General features: G+C 68.1%; 2 protein-coding genes across 3 annotated transcripts; one reads left to right on the top strand and one right to left on the bottom strand.

Annotated features, from left to right (window-relative positions):
* The first annotated feature begins 1 nt into the window (after window position 1).
* On the top strand, window positions 2–22,969 carry NCKAP1L (NCK associated protein 1 like). Of its 2 annotated transcripts, XM_067313920.1 has the most exons (32): window positions 2–244; window positions 2,895–2,972; window positions 3,777–3,887; window positions 4,854–4,946; window positions 5,033–5,089; window positions 5,771–5,913; window positions 6,845–6,935; window positions 7,004–7,141; window positions 7,239–7,287; window positions 8,065–8,221; window positions 9,537–9,593; window positions 9,691–9,787; window positions 10,466–10,575; window positions 11,816–11,948; window positions 12,069–12,150; window positions 12,562–12,620; window positions 13,081–13,226; window positions 13,896–14,028; window positions 14,486–14,605; window positions 14,926–15,065; window positions 15,457–15,588; window positions 15,695–15,913; window positions 16,978–17,108; window positions 17,602–17,699; window positions 18,583–18,676; window positions 19,071–19,153; window positions 19,287–19,367; window positions 19,892–19,985; window positions 20,867–20,983; window positions 21,342–21,451; window positions 22,105–22,194; window positions 22,560–22,969. In XM_067313920.1, the coding sequence occupies exons 1-32, from the start codon at window positions 17–19 to the stop codon at window positions 22,683–22,685; spliced, it is 3,597 nt and encodes a 1,198-aa protein (XP_067170021.1). In that variant the 5' UTR covers window positions 2–16; the 3' UTR covers window positions 22,686–22,969. The 2 variants fall into 2 exon arrangements, with proteins under 2 accessions (XP_067170021.1, XP_067170022.1); XM_067313921.1 differs by lacking the exon at window positions 2–244 and having other exon boundaries at window positions 2,871–2,972.
* GTSF1 (gametocyte specific factor 1) lies at window positions 121–1,622 on the bottom strand. The gene is made up of 5 exons (XM_067313922.1): window positions 1,499–1,622; window positions 789–915; window positions 621–704; window positions 444–513; window positions 121–357 (listed from the first exon to the last, which is right to left on the bottom strand). The coding sequence occupies exons 1-5, from the start codon at window positions 1,589–1,591 to the stop codon at window positions 309–311; spliced, it is 423 nt and encodes a 140-aa protein (XP_067170023.1). The 5' UTR covers window positions 1,592–1,622; the 3' UTR covers window positions 121–308.
* Window positions 22,970–25,623: the final 2,654 nt, after the last annotated feature.

Here is a 25,623-nt window from a genome sequence, read left to right as displayed (position 1 = left end):
TCCATCCCCCCATCCCATGGGGTCCCCCTGCCCCGTGGGGTCCCCCCTGTCCTCGTCCCCCTGTCCTCGTCCCCCTGTCCCCCCCCCCATCCGACGACACAGCACACGCTGCCCCCCGGCTTATTTCCAACATGCATTTAAAAACCCGTCAGTAAAACCTTCGCCGGGGCCGCGCGAGCCGCCGTCCCCGAGGTGCCACTGCCGTCCCCGAGGTGCCACCGCCGCCGCTGCCGTCGTCCCCGAGGTGCCACCACCGCTGCTGTCCCCAAGGTGCCACCGCGGCCTCCGGCGGGTGCCCAGCGCCGGCCCTAGCGCGGCCCCGCGGCCGAACCCGCTGCCGGCGGAGGTGGTGGGGAGCTGGGGACGGAGAGGGGACAGTGGCCTGAGGACGCGGAGGGGGGGGGACACACGTGCCACCACCCCCCGTGGCCGCCGCTCCTTACCTGGGCCCGGCGGGCAGCTGCTCGGCGGCGCCGAAGTCGAGGACGAAGGGCGGCGCGGCCTCGGCGGCGTCTGCGGGGTGGGGGGGGAAAACGGGGTGACGGGAGGTGGTGGCACCCCCGGGGGGGGGAGGTGACACACACGGGGGGAGGTGACACACGGGGGGGGGGGACACTCACCCGCCTCCCAGTCCTCGTGGCAGGGGGGGGCGGCGGTGGCGGCGGCATCGGCGGGGGGCTCGGCCGGGGCGCCGGGGCTCAGCTCTGCGGGGCGAGGGGACGTCAGAGGTGGCGGTGGCCGGGGGGGGGGGGGGGACACACGGGGACACGGGGGGGGGGGACACGCACCGCGGAAGAGCTGGGGCTGGCGGTTGTCGGCGCAGGAGGCCGCGTGGCTCCGCAGCTCGGCCCGGGGCACCTTGTGCCGCGCGTTGTAGGGACACGTGGCCAGCGAGCGGGCCAGCTGCTCGTGGCTCTGCGGGGGGGGGGACAGGGGACACGGCGCTGGCTAGTGTCCCTGCCCCCCTGGCTAGTGTCCCTGTCCCCCCCCCCAGCTAGCCCCAGGCCTGGCTAAGCCCCCGTCCCCCCCACTAGCCCGCTGTCCCCCCTGCTAGCCCCTGTCCCCCCCCCCCTGCTAGCACCATGCCTGGCTAGTCCCCACCCCCCCCACTAGCCCTCACCCCCCCCCTGCTAGCCCCATGCCCGGCTAGCCCCTGTCCCGCCCCGCTAGCCCCAGGCCTGGCTAGTCCCTGTCCCCCCCACTAGCCCCCATCCCCCCCCCAACTAGCCCACGTTCCCCCCCCCCCGGCTAGTCCCCATCCCCCTACTAGCCCCCATCCCCCCCCAGCTAGCCCTGAGCCTGTGACCCAGGCCTGGCTAGCCCCCTGTTCCCCCCCCCCCCGCTAGCCCCTGACCCCCCCCCCCCGCTAGCCCCCATCCCCTCCAGCTAGCCCCAGGCCCGGCTAAGCCCCTGTGCCCCCCCCCCCGCTAGCCCCCCGCCCCCCCCGCTAGCCCCCCGCCCCCCCCGCTAGCCGCCGTGCCCCCCCCGCTAGCCGCACCCGCTGGCACTTGACGAGGTGGTAGGGGAAGCGGGCGGCCCGCACGCGGTGGCTCTGGTCGTAGGGACACTGCAGCAGCCGCCCCGGCTCCATGGCGCCACGGCCACCGCCCCCCCACGGCCACGACCCCCCCACGGCCCCACGGCCCGGCCTTTAACGAGCTGCCCTCGTTAGCGCCCACGAGCGACGCCTGGCCTGGCCCCGCCCGGCCCCGCCAACGGTCCCCCCCCCCCCCCCGGCGCCTTGTGATGTCACCGGTGGCGCCTGGTGTCCCCCCCGCCCGCCCGTGGCACCCGCTGCGTGGCACCCGTGGCATGGCAACCACGGATGGGCACCTGTGGGGTGGCACCCGTCGCGTGGCGCCTGTGGACGGGCACCCGTGGGGTGACACCCACGGACGGGCACCCACAGATGGGCGCCTGCGGGGTGGGACCCACGGACGGGCACCCATGGGGTGACACCCGCCGCGTGGCACCCGTGCACGGGCACCCATGTGGTGACACCCACGGACAGGCACATGTGGGGTGACACCCACAGACAGGCACCCATGGGGTGACATCCGCCACGTGGCATCTGTGGATGGGCACCCGTGGGGTGACACCCGCAGACAGGCACCCATGGGGTGACACCCGCCATGTGGACCCATGGACGGGCACCCATGCAGTGACACCCGTGGCGTGGCACCCACAGACGGGCCCCTGTGGGGTGACACCCACGGACAGGCACCCACAGAGGGGCACCCTCAACGTGGCACCCACAGCCCAGCTCCCATAGCCTGGCCCCCACAGCATGCGACCCACGGCATGGCACCCGTGGGGTGACACCCACGGATGGGGACACCTGCACAGGCACCCTCGACATGGCGCCCACATGACCGTGGTTGGTGCTACGTGGCCATGGCTGGCGTTACATGGCCGTGGCTGGTGCTACCTGGCCGGGCCAGCGTGACGCGCCCATGGCCGGTGGCACACGGCATGTGGCCAACCTTAGGTGGCCACGGCTAGCGCTGCGTGGCCACCACAGGCGTCACGTGGCCGTGGCCAGCGCTCGGTGGCCGCCGCCATGACGTGATGTGGCCAGCGTGACGTGCCCGTGGCTGGTGGCACATGGCATGTGGCCAACCTTAGGTGGCCATGGCCGGCGCTTGGTGGCCGCCACCGTGACGTGGCGTGACGTGGCCGGCGTGACGTGGCCGTGGCGGGCGGCGCTTGCGCCCGGCCCAGGAAGGGGAAGGAAGGGGAAGTTGGCGGTGGAGCCGGGGGGCGCTGGGGCCACGGAGAGGGGGGTCCACGGAGGGGGGGGGTCCACGGAGGGGGGGGTCCACGGAGGGGGGGGTCCACGGAAAGGGGGGGGCCACGGCAGGGGCCACGCCATGACGCTGCCCTCCGTCTACCAGCACAAGTTCGCCGAGAAGCTGACGATCCTCAACGAGCGCGGCCGCGGCGTCCTCGTCCGCATCTACAACGTCAAGAAGGTGGCGGCAGCGGGCTGGGGGGCGGGGGGGGGGGATGGCGCGACGCCCGGACGCCTGGGCCCCTCCGGGGTGGGGGAAGGGGGTTGGGGACCCGGATGCCTGGGCCCCCCCGGGGTGGGGGAAGGGCCAAACTGGGACACCTGGGCCCCCTGGGGTGGGGGAAGGGCTAAGCCAGGACACCTGGGCCCCCGGGGTGGTGGAAAGGGATTGGGGACCCGGACGCCTGGGCCCCCTGGGTTGGGGGTTGGGGCCAAGCTAGGACACCTGGGCCCCCAGGGTGGTGGAAAGGGATTGGGGACCCGGACACCTGGGCCCCTGGGGTGGGGGAAGGGGGTTGGGGACCCGGACGCCTGGGCCCCCTGGAGTGGGGGAAGGGGGTTGGGGACCCGGACGCCTGGGCCCCCGGGGTGGGGGAAGGGCCAAGCTGGGATACCTGGGCCCCTGGGGTGGGGGAAGGGATTGGGGACCCGGACGCCTGGGCCCCCTGGAGTGGGGGAAGGGGGTTGGGGACCCGGACGCCTGGGCCCCCGGGGTGGGGGAAGGGCCAAGCTGGGACACCTGGGCCCCTGGGGTGGGGGAAGGGATTGGGGACCCGGACGCCTGGGCCCCCTGGGGTGGCTCTACCGGGGCAGAAAAGGGCCGGACGCCCGGACGCCTGGGCTCTTCCTGGAGCGAGAGGGGACCCCGGGGGCTGCCGGGATTGTGGCGGTGGGGGGGGGGAGGGGGGGGCTGCTCGGGGCCGGGTTTCGGGGGGGGGGTTTCGGGGTGGGGGGGGGTCGGGCCCGGGCTGAGCCGCTGCCGCAGAGCTGCGCCGACCCGCGGACGAGGCCACCGCCGCTGGGGGACAAAGCGCTGGAGCCCTGCGCCCGCTTCGTCCACAAGAAGTTCCCCCAGCTGGACGTGCGCAGCGGCACGGTGAGGGCGTCCCCTGGCGTCCCCTGTCACCCCGGCGTCCCCCGTCCCCGGTCACCCCATCCCTGGTGTCCCCGCCGTTCCCCCACCCTGTGTCACCCTGGTGTCCCCTGCCCTGGGTCATCCCGCCCTGGGTGTCTCTGCTGTCCTCCACCTCCTGCCACCCCATCCCTGGTGTCCCTGCCGTCCCCCACCCTCTGCCACCCTGATGTCCCCTGCCCTGGGTCGCCCCACCCTGGGTGTCCCCGCCGTCCTCTGCCCTGGGTCACTGCAGTGTCCTCTGCCCCATGTCACCCCATCCCTGGTGTCCCCACTGTTCCCCACCCTGTGCCACCCTGGTGTCTTCTGCCCTATGTCTCACTGTGCTGGGTGTTCCCACCGTCCCCTGCCCCATGTCACCCTGGTGTCCCCTGCCCCATGTCACCCTGGTGTCCCCTGCCCCAGGTCACCCTGATGTCCCCTGCCCCGGGTCACCCCACCCCGGGTGTCCCTGCCATCCCCCACCCTGCGCCACCCCGCTGTCCCCTGCCCCATGTCGCTCCATCCTGGGTGTCCCCCACTGACCCCAGCCCATGTCACCCCGCTGTCCCCCACCCTGTGTCATGCCACCCTGAGTGTCCCCACCGTCCCACAGCCCATGTCACCTTGCCCCAGGTGTCCCCACCATCCCCACCCACCCTATGTCACCCTACCCTGGGTTTCCCCGCTGTCCTCCACTCCATGTCAACCCATCCCAGGTGTCCCTGCTGTCCCCCAGCCCACGTCACCCCACTCTGGGTGTCCCCACCGCCCTGCACTGCATGTCACCCCATCTTGGGTGTCCCCACCATCCGCACCCCGTGTCACCCTGCCGTCCCCCACCCCATGTCACCCCGTTCCGGGTGTCCCCACCATCTCCACCCCATGCCCCATGCCCTGGGTGTCCCCCTGTCCCCTGCCCCACGTCACCCGCCCCGGGTGTCCCTGCAGCAACACCTGGGCCCGGTGCACAAGGACAAGGGGGACATCGCCCGGGCGCTGGGACCCTTCTACCACTCCTTCGTGGACGTGCTGGAGTTCAGGGTGAGCCGGGGCCGGCGCGGGGGCCGCGCGGGGGGACCCGCCCCGGGGGGACGGCGGTGACACGGCCCCCGTCCCCTCCCCGCCAGGACCACGTCTACGAGCTGCTGAACACCATCGACGCCAGCCAGTGCTTCTTCGACATCGTGAGTGGGGGCCCTGGGGGGGCCGCGGGGTGCCGGGGGTGCCTGGAGGGTGGTGGGGAGGCGTCGGGGTGCCCATAGGGTGCTCCAGGGTGGCAGGAAGGTGCCCAAGGGGGTGTCCAAGGTGGCAGGAAGGTGCCCAAGGAGGTGCTCAGGGTGCTTGGAGGGTGCTCGGATGGTGCCTGGGGTGCATGGAAGGTGGTGGTGAGGTGCCAGGGTGCCCATAGGGTGCTCCAGGGTGGCAAGAAGGTGCCCAAGGAGGTGCTCAGGGTGCTTGGAGAGTGCCTGGGGTGCACAGAGGGTGTCCAGGGTGCCCTGGAGGTGCTCAGGGTGCTCGGAGGATGCTCGGAGGGTGCCAGGGGTGCACGGAGGGTGGTGGTGAGGTGTCGGGATGCCCACAGGGTGCTCCAGGGTGCTCAGGGTGCTTGGAGGGTGCCCAAGGGGGTGCTCAGGGCGCCAGGAAGGTGCCCAATGTGAGGCTCAGGGTGCCTGGTTGGTGCCCAGAGGGTTCCTGGGGTGTCCCCAGGGTGCCCAGACGATGCTCAGGGTGCTCGGAGGGTGCCTGAGGTGCCCAGAGGGTGCCCTGAGGGGTGCTCAAGGTGTTCAGAGGGTGCTCAGGGTGCCGGGCGGGCATGCCACGGCCCCGCACCCGTGCCCCGGCGCTCACGGCCGCCCCGTCCCCAGAATGTCAACTACGACTTCACCAAGAGCTACCTGGACCTGGTTGTCACCTACGTGTCCCTCGTCCTGCTGCTGGCCCGCACCGAGGACCGCCGGGTGCTCATCGGCATGTACCACTGCGCCCACGAGATGATCCACGGCACCAGGTGGGCTCTGGCACGGCACCCGTGCCGCCGGGGTGTCCCCCTGGCCCCGTCCCACCTGGGTGGCCCCATGGCTCTCCCCCATCTCCCCAGGACTGTCCCCATCTGGGCTGGCCCCACATACCACACCCAAGGCCTGTCCCCACGTGCCATCCCCCAAAAGACTGGCCCCACAGACTGTTGCCACCAGGGCTGGCCCTGAGGACCATCCTGACTGGGGTTGTCCCCAAGGACTGTCCCCATGGACCGTCCCCACTGGGGCTGACCCTGAGGACTGTCCCTGTGGACTGTCCCCACCAGGGCTGTCACTAAAGTCCATCCCCATGGACCATCCCCACTGGGGCTGACCCCAAGGTTCGTCCCCATGGACGGTCCCCATGGGTGATCTTCACTGGAGCTAGCCCCAAGGTCCATCCCCGTGGACTGTGTCCACCAGGGCTGGCCCTGAGGACTCACCCCATGGACCATCCCCACTGGGAGGGGCCCGAGGACTGTCCCCATGGGTCATCCTCATTGGAGCTGGCCCCAAGGTCCATCTCCATGGACTGTCCCCTCTGGGGTTGTCCCCGATGACTGTCCCCATGGACCATCTCCACTGGGGCTGGCCCCATGGTCCATCCCCATGGCCCGTCCCCACTGGGGCTGTCCCAAAGGTCCATCCCCATGGACTGTCCCCTCTGGGGTTGTCCCCAACGACCATCCCCATGGACCATCCCCAGTGGGTCTGGCCCCAAGGTCCATCACCATGGACCGTCCTCTTCAGGACAGTCCCTGAGGACCGTCTCCTTGGACCATCCCCCCCAGAGCTGGCCTCAAGGTCCATCACCATGGCTCATCCCCACCAGGGCTGGCCCTGAGGCCGGTCCCCACAGCCCGTCCCCTCCGGGACCGTCCCTGAGAACTGTCCCCAACGCCTGTGTCCCCGTCCCCGCAGTGACCCCAGCTTCGCCCGCCTGGGCCAGATGGTGCTGGAGTACGACCACCCACTCAAGAAGCTGGCGGAGGAGTTCGGGCCGCACACCAAGGTGGGCTGGGGGGCTCGCGGGCGCGGGGGGCTGCGCCGGGCCGCCGCTGACGTCCCCCTGTCCCCCAGGCTGTCACCAGCGCCCTGCTGTCCCTGCACTTCCTCTTCGCCCGGAGGAACCAGGCGGCCGAGCAGTGGCGCAGCGACCAGCTCCTGAGCCTGCTCAGCGCCGCCGGCACCATGCTGAGCCCCGCCAGCTCCGACACCGTGAGTGCCACCGTCCCCAGGCCCGGCCGCCCTGCCCGGGGACGGCCGCGGGCACAGCCGGCTGGGGGCGGTGACGCGGTGACGCCTCTGTCCCCAGATGGCCTGCGAGTACCTGTCCCTGGAGGTGATGGAGCGCTGGATCATCCGTGAGTCCCTGTGGTGCCACCTCGGCGCCTGGCTCGGTCCCCCGGAGCCGTGCGGTGCCCGTGGATGGGATGTGGGGCACGTGTCCCCATGCCACATGGGCATATGTTCCCAATCCTCTGGGCATGTGTCCCCATGCCACATGGGCACACGTTCCCAGCCCTGCAGGGCACACATCCCCAGTGGCATGCAGGCACGTGTCCCCAACCCTGAGGGCATGTGGTCCCCATGTTACATGGGCACGTGTCCCCAACCCTACAGGGCATGTGGTCCCCAATGCCACATGGGCAGATGTCCCCAGTGTCACATGGGCACATGTCCCCAACCCTGAGGGCATGTAGTTCCTAATGCCACGTGGGCAGATGTCCCGAGTGCCACATGGGCCCGTGGTCCCCCATGCCACTTAGGCAGATGTCCCCATGCCGCAAGGGCACATGTCCCCAGCCCTGAGGGCACGTGGTCCCTAATGCCACCTGGGCACACATCCGCAGCCCTACAGGGCACGTGGTCCCCAATGCCACATGGGCAGATGTCCCCATGCCACATGGGCACGCGTCCCCAACCCTACAGGGCACGTGGTCCCCAATGCCACATGGGCAGATGTCCCCATGCCACCTGAGCACACATCCACAGCCCTGCAGGGCACGTGGTCCCCAATGCCACATGGGCAGATGTCCCCATGCCACACGGGCACCCGTCCCCTGCAGTCACGCGGCTCCCGGCCCGCGGGCCGGCCCGGGTGGCGGTGGCGGTGGCGGAGGGTGACGCTGTGCCCGCAGTGGGCTTCCTGGTGTGCCCCGGGGCGCTGGCGGCGTCCCCGCAGTGCCTGGAGCTGTGGCGCCTGGCGCTGCAGGGCTCCCTGCACGTCACCCTCGTGCGTGACGAGGCCCTCGCCGTGCACAAGGTCACCGAGGAGCTGCTCGGCGCCCTCAAGGGGTAACGGCTGCGGGCTGGGCGCTGGGGCTCTGCTGCGGGCTGGGTGCTGGGTGCTGGGGCTCTGCTGCGGGCTGGGTGCTGGGGCTGTGCTAGGAATGTGCTGGGTGCTGGGGCCGTGCTGGGTGCTGGGGCTTTGCTGGGTACTGGGAATGTACTAGGTGCTGGGTGCTGGGGCCATGTTGGGTGCTGGGTGCTGGGGCTATGCTTGGTGCTGGGAATGTGCTGGGTGCTGGGTGCTGGCTTCTGGGACCGTGCTGGGTGCTGGGGCTGTCCTGGGTGCTGGAGCTGTGCTGGGTGCTGGGTGGTGGGGCTGTGCTGGGTGCTGGGTTCTGGGTGCTGGGTGTTGGGACTGTGCTGGGTGCTGGGGCTGTGCTGGGTGCTGGGTGCTGGGACCATGCTGGGTGCTGGAGCTGTGCTGGGTGCTGGGTGCTGGGAATGTGCTGGGGGCTGGGGCTGTGCTGGGTGCTGGGTGCTGGGGCCATGCTGGGTGCTGGGGCTGCGCTGGGTGCTGGGAATGTGCTGGGTGGTGGGGCTGTCCTGGGTGCTGGGTGCTGGGACCATGCTGGGGGCTGGGGCTGTGCTGGGTGCTGGGTGCTGGGGCCCTGCTGGGTGCTGGGGCTGTGCTGGGTGCTGGGTGCTGGGGCCCTGCTGGGTGCTGGGGCTGCGCTGGGTGCTGGGAATGTGCTGGGTGCTGGGACTGTGCTGGATGCTGGGTGCTGGGGCTGTGCTGGGACTGTGCTGGGTGCTGGGTTCTGGGTGCTGGGTGCTGGGAATGTGCTGGGTGCTGGGTGCTGGGTCTTGGGTTCTGGGACCATGCTGGGTGCTGGGAATGTGCTGGGTGCTGGGTGCTGGGTGCTGGAGCTGTGCTGGTTACTGAGCCATGCTGGCTGCTGGGTGCTGGGGCCATGCTGGGTGCTGGGAATGTGCTGGGTGCTGGGTGCTGGAGCTCTGCTGGGTGCTGAGGCCGTGCTGGGTGCTGGGTGCATTGGTACCGTGCATGGGTGCCACGGTGCACGGGTGCTGTGCCAGCTGCCATGCAGGGGTGCCAGGGTGCAGGGGTGCTGCGGCGGGTGCCACGCAGGGGTGCCAGGGTGCACGGGTGCTGTGCCGGCTGCCATGCAGGGGTGCCAGGGTGCAGGGGTGCCGCGGCAGGTGCCATGCAGGGGTGCCACGGTGCACGGGTGCTGTGCCAGCTGCCACGCACGAGTGCCAGGGTGCAGGGGTGCCACACCGGGTGCTGTGCAGGGGTGCCAGGGTGCAGGGGTGCCACGGCGGGTGCCACGCGCGCCGCTGCCCGCCTCCGGCTCTCTCGCAGGTACGGCAAGCGGGTGGCCGACGTCAAGGAGTGCAAGGAACACGCCGTGGCTCACAGGTAGGGTGCTCGCCCGGGCGCTGGCAGGTCCTGGAGGGTGCTGGGGGTGGTGGGCTGCACCTGTGACCCCCACCCTGACCCCCCCCCCTCCCCGCAGCGGCGCCCTGCACCGGGGCCGGCGGACGTACCTGCGCGGGGCCCTGCGGGAGCTCGAGGCGCTGCTGGCCGACCAGCCGGGGCTGCTGGGACCCAAGGTGAGCGCCGGGCGTGGGACGGGGTGCCTGGGTGCAGGGCTGGGTGCAGGGGGGGTGTCTGGGTGCAAGGGTTGCGTGCAGCAGTTGGGTGCATGGTCTGGGTGCAAGGTTTGGGCTGCAGGGGTGTCTGGGGGCAACAGAGGGGGTCTGGGTGCTGGTCTAGGCGCAGGGGTGGGTGCAGGGGGGGTGTCTGGGTGCAGGGTGTGGGTGCAGGTTGTGGGTGCAGTGGGTGTCTGTGTGCAGGGGAGGGGGCAGGAGTCGCATGCAGCGGATGGATGCATGATCGGGGTGCAGGGTTGGGGGTACCTGGGTACAGGGTCTGGGTGCAGGAGCGGGTGCAAGGCTGGATGCAGAGTCTGGGTGCAAGACTGGGTGCAGGAGTGGGTGCAAGACTGGGTGCAGGAGTGGGTGCAGGGCTGGATGCAGGGTCTGGGTGCAGGAGTGGGTGCAGGAGTGGGTGCAAGACTGGGTGCAGGGCCTGGGTGCAGGAGCAGGTGCAGGGCTGGATGCAGGGTCCGGGTGCAGGGCTGGGTGCGGGGCTGGGTGCGGGGCTGGGTGCAGGAGCAGGTGCAAGGCTGGATGCAGGGTCTGGGTGCAGGAGCGGGTGCAGGAGTGGGTGCAGGTCACCCCGGGGCGGCGGGTGCCGGGGCGGTGCCCTCTAAGCGGTGGCCCCGGCAGGCCCTCTTCGTGTTCATGGCGCTCGCCTTCTGCCGGGACGAGGTGAGCTGGCTGGCGCGGCATGCCGAGCACGTCACCAAGACCAAGACGCCCGAGGACTTCACCGACAGGTGGGCGGGGTGCTGGGGTCCCTGCCGGGGTGCCCCGTCCACGGGCCGTGCCGCGGCCCCGGCCGGCCTCGCCGAGGGGGTCGCCGTGGGGCAATGCCAGGCTGCAACGGGCACGGGTGGCGCTGGGGGCTTCTGGTGGGCACTGGTGGCACCTGGGGAGCTTGGTGGGCACTGGTGGCACCTAGAAGCATGGTGGGTACTGGTGGCACTGGGGGATTTTGGTGGGCACTGGTGGCACCTGGGGAGGTTGGTGGGCACTGAAGGTGCTGGGGGCTTTTGGTAGATGCTGTTGGCACTGAGGGGGCTTGGTGGGCCCTGGTGGCACCTGGAGGGGCTTGGTGGGCACTGGTGGCACCTAGGAGTTTGGTGGGCACTGGTGGCACTGAGGGCTTTTGGTGGACACTGGTGGCACCTGGGGAGCTTGGTGGGCACTGGGTGACACCTAGGGGTTTGGTGGGCATTGGTGACACTGGGGGGGCTTGGTGGGCACTGAAGGTGCTGGGGGCTTTTGGCAGACACTGTTGGCACTGAGGGGGCTTGGTGGGCACTGGTGGCACCTAGGGGTTTGGTGGGCACTGGTGACACTGGGGAGGCTTGGTGGACAGTGAAGGTGCTGGGGGCTTTTGGTAGACGCTGTTGACACTGAGGGGGCTTGGTGGGCACTGGTGGCCCCTTGGAGGGCTTTTGGTGGGTCCTGGTGGCACCTGGGGAGGTTGGTGGGCACTGGTGGCATTAGGGGTGTTCATCGGGCACTGGTGGTACTGGAGGGTTCATCGGGCACTGGTGGCACCTGAGGAGGTTGGTGGGCAGTGGTGGTGCTGAGGGCTTTTGGTGGGCACTGGTGGCGCCTGGAGGGGGTTGGTGGACACTGGTGACACCAGGGCGTTCATTGGGTCCTGGAGGGATTTGTTGGACACTGATGGCACCAGGGGGGGTTTGGTGGATGCAGGTGACACCAGGGCGTTCATTGGGTCCTGCAAGGATTTGTCAGACACTGGTGGCACTAGGGGGGTTTGGTGGACGCTGGTGACACCAGGGCGTTCATTGGGTCCTGGAGGGATTTGTCGGACACTGGTGGCACTAGGGGGGTTTGGTGGACACTGGTGACACCTGGGTGTTCATTGGGTCCTGGAGGGATTTGTCGCACACTGGTGGCGCTGGGGGGGCTTGATGGGCACCGGAGGGCTTTGATGGCTCCCGGTGGTGGCCTCGGTGGCTCTGACGGTGGCCTGGGCGGCAGCCACGTGGCCGAGCTGCTGTTCCTCATGGAGCAGCTGCGGGCCCTGGTGCGCCGGCAGGCCGGGGTGCTCCAGCGCTACCACGTGCAGTACCTGGCCCGCTTCGACGCCTTGGTGCTCAGCGAAGTCATCCAGGTACCGGCGCCGTGCGGGTGCTGGGTGGGTGGTGGCGGTGACAGCGCCGCCGTCCCGCCGTGGGGCTGTCCCCGCGGGCGTCCCCGCTCCCTGAGCCCGTGGCCCTCGCCCGCCCCGCAGAACCTCTCCGTGTGCCCCGAGGAGGAGTCCATCATCCTGTCGTCCTTCGTCAGCTCCCTCTCCGCGCTCTCCCTCAAGCAAGGTAGGGTGACGTCCCCCGCGCCGGCGTCCCCGCGCCGCCGCCACCGCCGCCGGGACCTCCTGCTCCACCCGGGCCACTGGGGAGACGTCGGCTCCTGTGGGGTGGCCACCGGCCCTGGGGCTGGCACCCGCTGGGGCTGGCAACCTCAAACTGGTCCCCTCCAGGTTGTCCCCCACCCCACCCCAGACCAACATTCACAGCTTGATGCCTCCAGGTTGGCATTCCCAGATTGGCACCCGCCATCCTGTCACCCCCGGACTGTCACCCCCCTGCCCGGCACCCCCAGACTGTCACCCCCAGAGCAACACCTCCAGATTAGTGTCTCCAGACCAGCCCCCCCCGCCAGTTTGGTGCCCCACACCCCGGTCCCCCGCCGTGGCCGCGTCTCCCCACGTCTCCGTTTCCCCGCAGTGGATGACAAGGAGCCGTTCGACTTCGCGCCGCTCCGCCTGGACTGGTTCCGGCTGCAGGTGCCGTCCCTGCCCTTGTCCTTGTCCTCGCCCCTGTCCCCATTCCCATTCCCGTCCCTGTCCCTGTCCTCGTTCCCTTCCCCTTTGCCACGGCCTTCCCCATCCTTCTTCCTGTCCTTGTCCCCATCCCTATCCCAGTCCCGTCCCCTTCTCCATCACTGTCCTCACCCAGTTCTGCCCTCATCCCATTCCCATCCCCATCCTTGTCCATGACCCCATCCCTGTTCCTGTCCCCATTCCCTTCCCCTTCTCCATTGCTATCCCCATCCCTGTCCCCATCCCTGTCCCTGTTCCCATTCCCTTCCCCTTCTCCATCACCGTCCCCACCCCATTGCGGTCCCTCTCCCCATCCCCAACCCTGTCCCTCTTTCCATCCCCGTCCCCCTCCCAGCCCCAGCGGTCCCACGGCCCCTGACCTTCTGCCCCGTCCTGCTGTCCCCCCAACCCGCTGTCCCCCCAGGCCTACACCAGCGTGGCCAAGGCCTCCCTGCCGCTGAGCACCAACCCCGACGTGGGCCGCGTGATGAACCTCATCGTCTTCCACACCAAACTGCTCGACTCCCTCGAGGACCTGCTGGCCGAGGCCTCAGACCTCTCCGACCTGTGGTGAGCACAGGCACCCGCACCTCGGTTTCCCCCGCGTCACCGGAGTCACCCCTGGCTGGGGGGCGATCGAGCCACGTCCTGCCTCTGGGACCTGCATGTGCCGGGGTGACGGGGATGGGAAAGGATGGAGGTGGCCATGGGGGGACGTGTCACCTATGGGAGAAGGTGGGCAGGGTTAGGGGCGAGCAGGGTGGGACTGGACACCAGGATGACATGGACGAGGGACAGGGATATGAGTAAAGGCAGATAGACACAGGCATGGGGACACGCACAGACATGGGGACACAAGCATGGGTGTGGGGACATACATGTGGACATGGAGACACACTCACGGGAATATAGACAAGGGGACGTAGACATGGGGGCAAACACATGGATGTGGGGACATACATGTGGATGTGAAGACATGCGTGGGAATACAGACATAGGGACATGGATGTGGGGACACAGACCTGGATGCAGACACAGACATGGGGACATGGATGCAGACATGCATGGGAATACGGACATAGGGACATGCAGGAGGACATGGGGACACAGACACGGGGGGAGACGCAGACCTGGGGGGCACACACATGGACACAGGAACAAAGGCACTGAGAGAGCCACCGAAATGTCCTGCGTGTCCGGAAAGGCAAATCCCCTCTCTCCTGTCCCCCACGCCTGCAGTTTCTACCCTCGCCCTGTGGAGAAGATGTTCATGGCCACGATGGAGGAGCCCTCGATGCTGCGCTACAGCATCGCCTTCCCCCTGCTCTGCAGCCACTTCTCCCGCTGCAACCACGCCATGTGCCCGGAGGAGGTGGGTCCTGCGGGGACGAGGAGGGGACGTGGGGACACCACAAGCTAGGTATGGCCAGCACTGTGGCCATGCCACCTATGGAGGAGCTGTGGCAGGGACATGTGTGGCAGAGGGAGGGGACAGGAACGACTGTGGTGGCCATGTGTGGTGGCATGTGACAGAGGGATAGTGACATGCATGGCCATGACCCTGCCATGTATGGTGGCACCTTATGGGTGTGCCCAGTGTGCCCACGACTCTGTGGCACGTGGTGGCAGATGGTGAAGGGACGGTGGCCAGCATGTCTGTGGCCCTGCAGCATGTGGTGCCATGTGGCTAGAGGATGGTGGCAGACATGGCCATGGCCTTGGGGCACATGGTGGCATGCAGCAGATGTGGTCGCAGCCCTGTGGCATGTGGTGCCACGTGCCCTGCACTCTGACCATGCTGTGATGGTGCTGTGGCTCTTCCACTGCAGTATCCCCACCTGAAGGCGACAGCGCTGGGGCTGTGCAACAAGTTCCTGGAGGAGATGGCCCGGCAGGCCAGCGCCTGTGTCATGGACGCCTGCGCTGAGCAGCACAACCTCAGCGAGCAGGTGAGGGCTGGGTCTCCATGGCCTTTGGGATCTCCGTGACCTCCACGGCCTTTGGGTCTCCATGGTCTCCATGGTCTGTGTGGCCTTTGGGGTCTTCATGGCCTCCAGGGCCTCCATGGCTTCCAGCGTCTTCAGGACCTCCGTGGCCTCTTTGGCCTCCATGGTCTCCATGGCCTTGGCACGGGAGAGGCCATGGTGGGGGAAGACCTAGGTATATCCCTGATCCCACTTTGGGGACAGTTGGCCCCTGGTCCCGAAGACCCTGGTCAGGTTGTCCTCGGTGCCACGGCCTGTGGTAACCTGCTGCCCATGGCCGGCAGCTGCTGCCCAAGCACTGCGCCTCCACCGTCAGCAAGGCCCGCAACAAGAAGGCCTCAAAGCAGCTGTCCAAGAAAGCGGAGCCTGAGAGGGACAAGCCAGGGGCTGAGAGCCAGAGGAAGGACCGGACCTTGACCACCAAGTGAGAGCAGGGCGGATGAGGGTGGGCATGGGGCAGGGAGTACAAGGCCATGGACGTGGGGTGGTGAGCACCAGGCATTGGGTGTAGGTGTGGTGTGACATGGACATGGACATGACGGGGCATCCATGGGTGTGACATGTCCGTGAGTGGGGGCATGGTGTGGCCATGGGTGTGATGTGCATGTGCCATGGACACAGATGTGGTGGGAACATGGCATGGCCATGAGGATGACGTGAACAGGGATGTGGCAGGACCATGGCATGGCCAATGGTGTGACATGGATGTGACATCCATGGCCATGGGGGTGCCGAGGGTGTGACGTGCCACTCCCACGGCTGTGATGGGGCCGTGGCATGGTGTGGCGGAGGCTCACGGCCCTTGTCCCCTCCAGCATGGACAAGCTGCACCTGACGCTGGCCGAGCTGTCCCTGAGCCTCAACCATGTGCCCAACTTCACCGTCTTCGAGCACACGGTGACGCCGGCCGAGTACCTCAGCAGCCACCTGGAGACGCGGTTCACCAAGTAGGGCCGGGCACTGGGGCCGTGGCGGGGCCGTGGTGGGCCACGGGTGCTGCCACGAAGGATGCTCGGCCATGGCTCTTCACACAGCCCCATCCTGTCCCCGCAGGGCCATCGTGGCCATGGCGGGCTACAGCCAGGCCACGCAGGAGGTGGCCCGACCCTCGGAGATGCTGGCGGGGCTGAGCGCCTACGTGACCTTCATCCAGTCTCTGGGGCAGTTCGTGGGCCTGGACACGGGGCGCATCATCCGCAACGTCCTCCTGCAGCAGACGCAGCCCCGCGACGCCGCCGGCGAGCAGACACTCACCACCATCTACACCAACTGGTGGGTGCTCGGCCGGGCTGGAGGCCCCGGGGTGCTGGGTCCCCTCCCTGGGGGACCTGGACCTCCACGACGGTGCGGCGTGGCACGGAAGGGGTGGAGGACAGATGGATGGGGCAGAGAGCACAGCCCTGCGGTGGCTCTATGGGGCTGTGTCCCCCTGCCCTGCGACGGGTGTGTGGGTCCTGGTGCTGTGGGTCCTGATGCTGTTGGTCCTGGTGACATGAGTCCCAGTGTCACAGGCTCCTCAGTGCCAGGGGTCCTGGTGCCGTGGGTCCTGGTGCTGTGGGTCCTGCAGTGCTGTGGATGCTGATGCTGTGGGTCCTGCAGTGCTGCAGGTCCCAGTGCCGTGGGTCCCAGTGCCATGTGTCCTGCAGTGCCGTGGGTGCCAGCGCCATGGGTCCTGCGGTGCTGTGGGTGCTGGTGCCATGGGTCCAGTGGTGCCGTGGGTCTTGGTGCCGTGGGTGCCAGGTGGGGATGCCGTGGGTCCTGCGAAGCCATGGATGCTGGTGCCATGGACACTGTTGTACTGTGGGTGCTGATGCTGTGGGTGCTGATGCTGTGGGTGCTGGTGCTGGTGTTGTGGGTCCTGCAGTGCTGTGGGTCCCAGTGCCATGTGTCCTGCAGTGCTGTAGGTGCCAGCGCCATGGGTCCTGCAGTGCTGTGGGTGCTGGTGCCATGGGTCCCATGGTGCCGTGGGTGCCAGGGCTGTGGGTGGGAATGCTGTGGGCCCTGCGAAGCCATGGATGCTGGTGCCATGGACACTGTTGTACTGTGGGTGCTGGTGCCGTGGGTGCTGGTGCCGTGGGTGCTGGTGCTGGTGTTGTGGGTCCTGCAGTGCTGTGGGTCCCAGTGCCATGGGCCCTGCTGTGCTGTGGGTGCCAGTGCTGTGGGTCCTGCAGTGTTACGGGTGCCGGTGGCTTGGGTGCTGGTGCCATGGGTCCAGTGGTGCCGGTGGGTCTTGGTGCCGTGGGTGGCAGGGCTGTAGGTCCTGCGGTGCTGTGGGTGCTGGTGCCATGGGCTCCGCGGTGCCGTGGGTGCCAGCGAGCGGCTCGGCGTGCCCGCAGGTACCTGGAGGCGCTGCTGCGGCAGGCCAGCACGGGGGCCATCGTCCTGGCGCCCGCCCTGCAGGCCTTCGCCACCGTGCCGCGGGAGGGCGAGCCGGCCTTCAGCGCCGCCGAGTTCTCCGACGTCTCCGGTGAGGGCCGCGGGGCCGGGGAGGACACTGCCGGGACGTCATGGGGATGCAGCTGGGACACTGCGGGGACACCACGGGGATGCAGTGGGGATGCTGCGGGGATGTCGCGGGGATGTCATGGGGATGCAGTGGGGACGTCACGGGGATGTTGTGGGGGCGTCGTGGGGATGCAGTGGGGACACCGTGGGGATGCCGCGGGGACACCATGGGGATGCAGTGGGGATGCAGTGGTGATGTCATGGGGATGCAGTGGGGATGTTGTGGGGACGTCGTGGGGATGTTGTGGGGACGTCGTGGGGATGCAGTGGGGACACCATGGGGATGCAGTGGGGATGTTGTGGGGACGTCGTGGGGATGCAGTGGGGACACCATGGGGACACCACGGGGATGCAGTGGGGTTGCAGTGGGGATGTCGCAGGGACACCATGGGGACATCACAAGGACATCGTGGGGACCCTGTGAGGTGTCCCCCCGTGACGTCCCCGTCTCGCAGAGATGCGGGCGCTGGCCGAGCTCATCGGGCCGTACGGCATGAAGTTCCTGAGCGACAACCTCATGTGGCACGTGGGCTCCCAGGTCGGGGAGCTGAAGGTAGGGCTGGCGCCGGAGCCGGGGCGCGGGTGCTGGGTGCTGGGTGCTGGGTGCTGGAGGCAGGCTCTGAGGCTTAGTGCTGGAGCTGGGTGCTGGGTCTGGATGCTGGGGCTGGGCGCTGGAGCTGGGTGCTAGAGGTGGGTGCTTGAGCTGGGCACCGGGGGCTGGAGCTGGATGCTGAGCACTGGGTGCTGGGTCTAGGTGCTAGATCTGAGCACTGGGTGCTGGGAGTGGGTGCTGGAGCCAGGCACTGGGGCTGGGCACCGGGGCTGGGGGCTGCATGTGGGTGCTGGGGCCAGGTGCTGGGTCTAGGTGCTGGATCTGGGCACTGGGTGCTGGGTGCTGGGGCTGGGTGCTGGAGCCAGGCACTGGGGCTGGGGGCTGCAGCTGGGTGCTGGAGCTGGATGCTGGGTGCTAGGACTGGGTGCTGGAGCCAGGTACTGGGTCTGGGTGCTGGGGACAGGGTGCTGGGGTCAGGTGCTGGGTGCTGGAGCTGGGTGCTAGAGGTGGGTGCTGGCAGCGGGCACCAGGGCTTGGTGCTGGATCTGAGTGCTAGATCCGGGTGCTGGGTCTAGGTGCTAGATCCGAGCACTGGGTGCTGAGTGCTGGGACTGGGTGCTGGAGCCAGGTGCTGGGTCTAGGTGCTGGATCTGGGTGCTAGGACTGGGTGCTGGGGCCAGGCACTGGGGCTGGGTGCTGGGTGCTGGGTGCTGGAGCCACGGGAACACCCCAGGGACCGTCCCAGCCCCTCGCCTGCCCCTTGGGCTGGCCGGGAAGCGATGCTGTGGGCGCGAGGGACTCCTGGGCACCCAGCTGGCCGGGTGACCGGCACCCGGCTCGGGGCGCCGCGTCCCCAGTGCCACCAGCCCCGTGTCCCCTGCAGAAGCTGGTCAACGAGAACATGGACACGCTGGTGCAGCTACGCGCCAACTCCTACAAGCCCGAGCAGATGGCGGCGCTGCTGCCCCGGCTGAGCTGTGAGTCCGGGCGCCGCGGGGGGCACACGTGCGTGCACACGCGTGTGCGCATACGTGTACCCGCGTGGGCACGTACGCGTGTTGCACGCGTGCAACATGGCCGCGGAGCCAGCTGCACGCAAAGCACGCGAGGATGCGCCCGTGCGGATGCAAGCGCCCACGTGCGCGTGCCCACGCACGCACGCTCGCACGCGTGCGCGTGTGCAAGCCTCTCGCGCGCAGAGGAGCGTCTTTGCACGCGCGGGTGCAAGCGCACGCTCGCACCGGCGCGCCTGCAGCCTTGCACTCGTGCTGATGCACGTGTAGGCTCACGCGTGCACGCACAAGTAGGCTTGCACGCCCGCACGCTTGCACACGCGCGTGCACGCCCCGCCGACCCCCTCTCCTCCTGCAGCCGCCGACAACGTGCTGAAGCGCATGACCATCATCGGCGAGATCCTCAGCTTCCGCGCCATGGCGCAGCAGGGCCTGCGAGAGGTGGGCGCCGGGGGGCGGGTGCCCCACTGGGGACGTCCCCCACCCCACCCACCGTGGGTGCCGGTCCCGGCGTGGCCACAGCCGGTGCCCGCTTCCGCGCCCCTCACCGGCGTCGCCCCCTCTCTCCCTGCAGGTCTTCTCCCACCACTGCCCCTTCCTGATGGGCCCCATTGAGTGTCTGACGGACGTCGTCACCCCTGACACCGACATCCAGGTGGGCACAGCCGGGGCGCTGCGTGGCGCCGCGTGGCACTGCGTGGCCTTGCGTGGCACCGTGTGTCGTTGCATGGCACTGGGTGGCAGTGTGCAGCATTGCATGGCCCTGGGTGGCCCTGGGTGGCACTGCGTGGCCTTGCGTGGCACCGTGTGTCATTGCATGGCACTGGGTGGCCGTGTGCAGCGTTGCATGGCACTGGGTGGCCCTGGGTGGCACTGCGTGGCCTTGCATGGCACTGCGTGACACTGCGTGGCACAGCATGGCATTGCACCGCCAGCAGCGCCCGGGGCGCAGCAGAGCTCCCACGAGCGCAGCTCGTGACCTGACACGTGGCACGGTGGCCCGGGTGGCCCTGTGGGCACCGTAACATGGGCGCCCTTCGTGGGGGGTGGCACCCTGGCGTCCCTGTGCCTGGCTGCACCCTGAGGTCCCCCTGGTACATGGCTGCACCCCGGGGTCCCCACGCACTTCTGCACCCCGAGGTCCCCACCCCTGTGCCTGGCGTGTCCCCGTCCTCCCAGGTCACCTTGAGCATCTTCGAGCTGGCCTCGGCCGCGGGGATCCCGTGCGACATCGACCCCGCGCTGGTGAACGTCCTCGCCGGCGGCAAGACGGGTACCGGGGGGCCGCGGGCGCTGGCCCGGGGATCGGGGTGTCCGTATGTCCGGGGGGTGACTGTCCCTGACACCTTCCCTTGGGTAACCTCCTAGGACCTCTCCACCTGGTGTCACCTCTTGTGTCACCTCCCTGGGTCCCTGCTGCTTGTCACCTCGCTTGGATCCCCTGGGCCCCCTCCCTGGGCCTCTGCCTGGTGTCACCTCCATAGGACCCTCTGTGTCACCTCCCTGGGACCCCCGAGTCCCCTCCTTGGGACCCCCACCCCATGTCACCTCCCTGGGACCCCCGAGTCCCCTCCCTGGGACCCCCACCCCATGTCACCTCTCTGGGACCCCCGAGTCCTCTCCCTGTGACCCCCACCCCATGTCACCTCTCTGGGACCCCTGAGTCCCCTCCCTGAGACCCCCCACCCCATGTCACCTCCCTGGGACACCCACGTCCCCTCCCTGTGACCCCCACCCCATGTCACCTCCCTGGGACCCCCAAGTCCCCTCCCTGGGACCTCTACAGCATGTCACCTCTCTGGGACCCCTGAGTCCCCTCCCTGAGACCCCCACCCCATGTCACCTCCCTGGGACCCCCGAGTCCTCTCCCTGTGACCCCCACCCCATGTCACTTCCCTGAGACCCCCGAGTCCCCTCCCTGAGACCCCCCACCCCATGTCACCTCCCTGGGACACCCACGTCCCCTCCCTGGGACCCCCACTCCGTGTCACCTCCCTGGGACCCCCGAGTCCTCTCCCTGGGACCTCTACACCATGTCACTTCCTGGGGACCCCCAAGTCCCCTCCCTGAGACCCCCACCCCATGTCACCTCCCTGGGACCTCCCGGGTCCCCTCCCTGAGACCCCCACCTAGTGCCACCTCCCTCCCTGGCAGACGGCTCGTCCCCGGAGGAGGACTACAAGGTGGCCTGCCTGCTCCTGGTCTTCGTGGCCGTGTCCCTGCCCCTCCTGGCCTCCGACCCGGCCTCCATCTACAACACTGAGATGGACGGTAAGCGTGGCCGTGGCCCGTGGCCCCGATGCCGGTGGTGGCCCCGATCCTGGTGGCACCACGTGCGGATGTGAGCCCTGCTGGTCCCGGGGTGGCTCGTCCACCCAGGGGGGACAGGGCTGAGCCAGCTCACGCCTGTGTCGCGCTGTCCCCATGCGTCCCTGACGCCTGAGGCTGGCTGTACCCCATAGTCACGTCTGAGGGAGAGTGGGGACAGCAGGAGTCCGGGACAGCAGGACACCTGATGTCACCTGCTTTGGAGCAGGGCCAGGGCCCTATAACTGCAGCCAGGGGACACTGGAACGTGGGGTTCCCCGTGCCAGTGGGACCCCTGATGTCACCTGCTTTCCATCCCCAGGTTACAACAACAACATCCACTGCCTGGCCAAGGCCATCATCCACGTGTCGGCCGCGCTCTTCACCATCCACAACAAGAACATCGAGACCCACCTCAAGGAGTTCCTGCTGGTGAGAGCAGCTGGGGCCTTGGCTGTGCCCGTCCTGGGGTGGGCGTCATCCTGGGCTGGGCACCACCGGGGGGTGGCCATCATCCTGAGGTGGTCATCGTCCTGGGCTGGACACCACCTGGGGGTGGCCATTGTCCTGGGGTGGGCACCGTCCTGGGGTGGGCACCACCCTGGGGTGGACACCATCTGGGGGTTGCCATCGTCCTGGGGTGGCCATTGTCCTGGGGTGGGCTCCATCCTTGAGTTGGCACCATCCTGGGGCGGCCATCGTCCCGGGGTGGCCATTGTGCTGGGGTGGGCACCATCCTGGGGTGAACATCATCCTGGGGTTGCCATCGTCCTGGAGTGGGTATCGTCTTGTGGTGGGCATCTGGGCACCATCCTGGGGTAGCCATCGTCCTGGGGTGGGCTCCATCCTGGAGTTGGCACCATCCTGGGATGGCCATCCTCCTGGGGTTGGGCTCCATCTTTGAGTTGGCGCCATCCTGGGATGGCCATCGTCCTGGGGTGGGCTCCATCCTGGAGTGGGCACCATCCTAGGGCCACCCGAGCCTGTCCAGTGCCGTGGGCTGTCCCCAAACCTCCCGATCCCCCGCCATCCCACGTCCCCCTGGTGCCCGGCCGGACCTTGAGCAGGCTCCATCCATCCCTCAGTTGGCCTCCGTGAGCCTCCTACAGCTGGGACAGGAGACGGACAAGCAACGCGCCAGGAACCGCGACTCCGTCTCCCTGCTCCTGCAGCTGGTGAGTGCCGGTGGGGCACGGGGGGGGGCAGCCCCCCGCTGCGTCTCGCCTCCCGATGCCCAGATTTCACCCGGATCCGACTCTGGCCCTCCTGGGGCGGTGGAGACGGCCGGGTTTGGGGGGGACGGTGACGCGCCGGCCGACCACCCCGGATTGGTATGCAGGCAGCGAGCGCCCCGCGCTGCAAAGCAATTTAAATGCAAATGCTGCAATCCGGAGCTGGGGGCGGAGAAGGGAGGGGGGGGCTGCCGCCTCCCCGCGTCCCATCCCGGCTTCGTCTCCCTTCCCTGGCGAAGGGGGAAACTGAGGCCGGGGAGGGGGGGATGGTTCCTGACGCCGTGTCCCACTCCTCCGCCCCGCTCCAGCTCGTGGCGGAGTCGTCCTTCCTCACGGTCGACATGCTGGAGACCTGCTTCCCCTACGTCCTGCTCCGCAACGCCTACCGCGAGGTGTGCCGGGAAAACCTGCTCAGCAGGATCCCCTCGCACTGAGCCGGGCTGCTCGCACCGATCCGGTCTCCTCGCGTCCATCCTGTCTCCTCACATCCATCCGGTACCTTCGCATCCATCCCGTGCCCTCGGCAGCAACCCGTCTTCTCCACCAGACCTGGTTTCCTTGCACCGACCCGGTTCTTTCGCAGTGACCCGACCTCCTTGCGGTGACCTGGTGCCTTTGCACCGACCCTGGTCCCTTTGCACCAATCCTGGTCCCTTTGCACCGATCCTGCTGCCCTTGCACAACCCGGTCCCCTTGCATAAACCTGGTGCCCCCCTACTGACTTCGTCCCCTTGCACTGACCCAGTCCCTTTGCACCAGTCTGGTCCCCTTGCATTGCCCCGGTCCCCTTGCACCCACACTGTCCCCTTACCCTGACCCGGTCCCCTTGCACCCACGCAGCCCCCTTGCACCCACACCGTCCCCTTGCACCAATCTGGTCCCCTTGCACGGCCCCATCGCCCCGTCGTGCCCCCAGCCCACCTCCGCAGCTCCGTGCCGCTGTCGCCTCGGTCACTAAACTGGTTTCTCCCGGTGGCTTTGTGCGACTCGTGGTGCTGGGCAGCCTGGACTGGCGCTGCCCCGGCCCCCCCCCCGGCCCCAGCACGGGCAAACTCGCTGCACCCATGAGCCACGTTTGCAACCCAGCCCCGCGTCTCCGGCAGAAGTAATGGGGGAAACGCGGGAAAAAGCAGGAAAACGGGGGCCCCCCAGCTCCGTTGGTGGGGGGGGGAGACACCGAGGACGGTTGGGAGGTGCCAGGCGTTTGGGGGGGGGGTCGGTGGCGGCAGGAGGCAGCTGCCGGCAGGATTTATCCGCTTTAATTAAAGCCGCTGCCTCTTCCTCGCGCTCTCCCGCTGCCGGCGCGTTCCTCGGCCGTAAATCGCCCCCGGCTTTATGGGGCAGCTCGGAGCATCCCTGATTCACGGAGGGGGGGCTCCCCCGGTCCCCCCCCCGCGCTGCTGCCCCATGCAGCTGGGGAAACCGAGGCACGAAGCCTCGGGGAGGGGACGACGCGGGGAGCCGCCGGCCGCCGTTGCCATTCCGCTCACGGCCTCCTGCTCCGGCGTGAGTCACCGGCCGCGAGCCGGCAAATCGCGACGTGCCCCCTCGGCACCCGGCTGGCGTCACCCCCCCCCCCCCCCCGCGGGACCGTGCACCCCGAGGGGGACGGGGCCCAGGCGTCCTGGGCCGTCGGATGGACCTGGGCCGGGCGGATGCTCGGGCGCGGGATGCGGGCTCGCCCCCCGCCGCACCGCGTTCCTGAATCCGCCCCCGCGCCGCTCCCGGGGCGGTGAACTCCCCGTGCTGCCGAATTAACGCCCGGCGCGCGGTGATTATCCCAGATTGCTGCAAAAGTCTATTTTCGCCGTCATCAATCATGATATTAAGCGAGAACGAGCTGCTGATGCTCCCTGCCGGCAGCGCGGCGGCGTCTCGCGGCGCGTCCGCTCCCTGCGCCCGCTGCCGCCCGCGGCCCCCCGCGCTGCCCTCGTGCGAATCGCGGCGCCATCTGCGTGCAAACAAGGGTGCCGCGCTGCGGCGTTCCCCGTGCAAAGCGCTACGCCGTCCTCGGAATCGGCGTGATGTAGTCGTGCGAATCGCTGCACCGTTGTTGTGTGGATCGCCGCGCCGTCCCCTTGCAAATCGCCGAACCGTCCTCGTAGGAATCAGTGCACCGTTCCCGTAGGAATCAGTGCACCGTCCTTGTGCAAATTGCTGAACCACCCTCGTGCAAATCACTGCACCGTCCTCATGCGAATCGCTGCACCGTCCTCGTGTAAATCACTGCACCATCCTTGTGCAAATAGCTGCACCGTGCTTGTGCAAATTGCTGCACCATCCTCGTGCAAATCACTGCACTGTCCTTGTGCAAATAGCTACACCGTGCTCGTGCAAATTGCTGCACCATCCTCGTGCAAATCACTGCACTGTCCTCATGCGAATCAGTGCACTGTCCTTGTGCAAATTGCTGCACTGTCCTCATGTGAATTGCTGCACTGTCCTCGTGCAAATCACTGCACCATCCTCGTGCAAATCACTGTACCGTCTTCGTGCAAATCACTGCACCATCCTCGTGCAAATCTCTGCACCATCCTTGTGCAAATCTCTGCACCATCCTTGTGCAAATCACTGCACCATCCTCGTGCAAATCACTGCACTGTCCTCATGCGAATCACTGCACCATCCTTGTGCAAATCACTGCACCATCCTCATGCAAATAGCTGCACCACCCTTGTGCAAATCACTGCACCGTCCTCGTGCGAATCACTGCACCATCCTCGTGCAAATAGCTGCACCACCCTCGTGTAAATTACTGCACCACCCTCGTGCAAATTACTGCACCGTCCTCGTGCAAATCACTGCACCATCCTCCTGCAAATCTCTACACCGTCCTCGTGCAAATCGCTGCACTGGCCTCGTGCAAATCACTGCACCATCCTCATGTGAATCAGTGCACTGTCCTTGTGCAAATTGCTGCACTGTCCTCATGTGAATTGCTGCACCATCCTTGTGCAAATTGCTGTACCGTCTTCGTGCAAATCACTGCACTGTCCTCATGCGAATCAGTGCACCATCCTTGTGCAGATCACTGCACCACCCTCGTGCAAATCACTGCACCATCCTTGTGCAAATCGCTGCACTGTCCTCGTGCAAATCACTGCACCGTCCTCGTGCAAATCACTGCACTGTTCTCATGCGAATCGCTGCACCACCCTCATGCAAATCACTGCACCGTCCTTGTGCAAATTGCTGCACCGTCCTCGTGCGAATCACTGCGCTGCACTCTTGCGAATCACTGCTCCATCCTGGGTGCCCCAATGCCAAAGCCCCCCCCTGCACTCAACCCTGCTCCCCGCCAGCTCAGAGCCCCCCAAAAAGGCCCGGGGCCCCCCGAAACACCCCCAGTGGGCCCAGGGCCTCCGCCACGCC

Source organism: Apteryx mantelli, chromosome 33, assembly GCF_036417845.1.
Source record: "Apteryx mantelli isolate bAptMan1 chromosome 33, bAptMan1.hap1, whole genome shotgun sequence".
Lineage (NCBI taxonomy): Eukaryota > Metazoa > Chordata > Aves > Apterygiformes > Apterygidae > Apteryx > Apteryx mantelli.
The sequence above is the reverse complement of the archived record's forward strand: the minus strand, read 5'-3'. Positions and strand labels throughout refer to the sequence as shown.

What these genes read in the sequence shown, in the direction of transcription:
- GTSF1 (XM_067313922.1), bottom strand. Translation starts at nt 1,591, where the DNA reads ATGGAGCCGGGGCGGCTGCTGCAGTGTCCCTACGACCAGAGCCACCGC. An exon ending in CCAGCCCCAGCTCTTCCGCG is followed by an intron (nt 705 to 788) that starts GTGCGTGTCCCC and finishes CTCGCCCCGCAG; the next exon opens with AGCTGAGCCCCGGCGCCCCG. An exon ending in CCACGAGGACTGGGAGGCGG is followed by an intron (nt 514 to 620) that starts GTGAGTGTCCCC and finishes CCCACCCCGCAG; the next exon opens with ACGCCGCCGAGGCCGCGCCG.
- NCKAP1L (XM_067313920.1), top strand. Translation starts at nt 17, where the DNA reads ATGGGGTCCCCCTGCCCCGTGGGGTCCCCCCTGTCCTCGTCCCCCTGT. An exon ending in TGGACGTGCGCAGCGGCACG is followed by an intron (nt 3,888 to 4,853) that starts GTGAGGGCGTCC and finishes GTGTCCCTGCAG; the next exon opens with CAACACCTGGGCCCGGTGCA. An exon ending in AGTTCGGGCCGCACACCAAG is followed by an intron (nt 6,936 to 7,003) that starts GTGGGCTGGGGG and finishes CCTGTCCCCCAG; the next exon opens with GCTGTCACCAGCGCCCTGCT.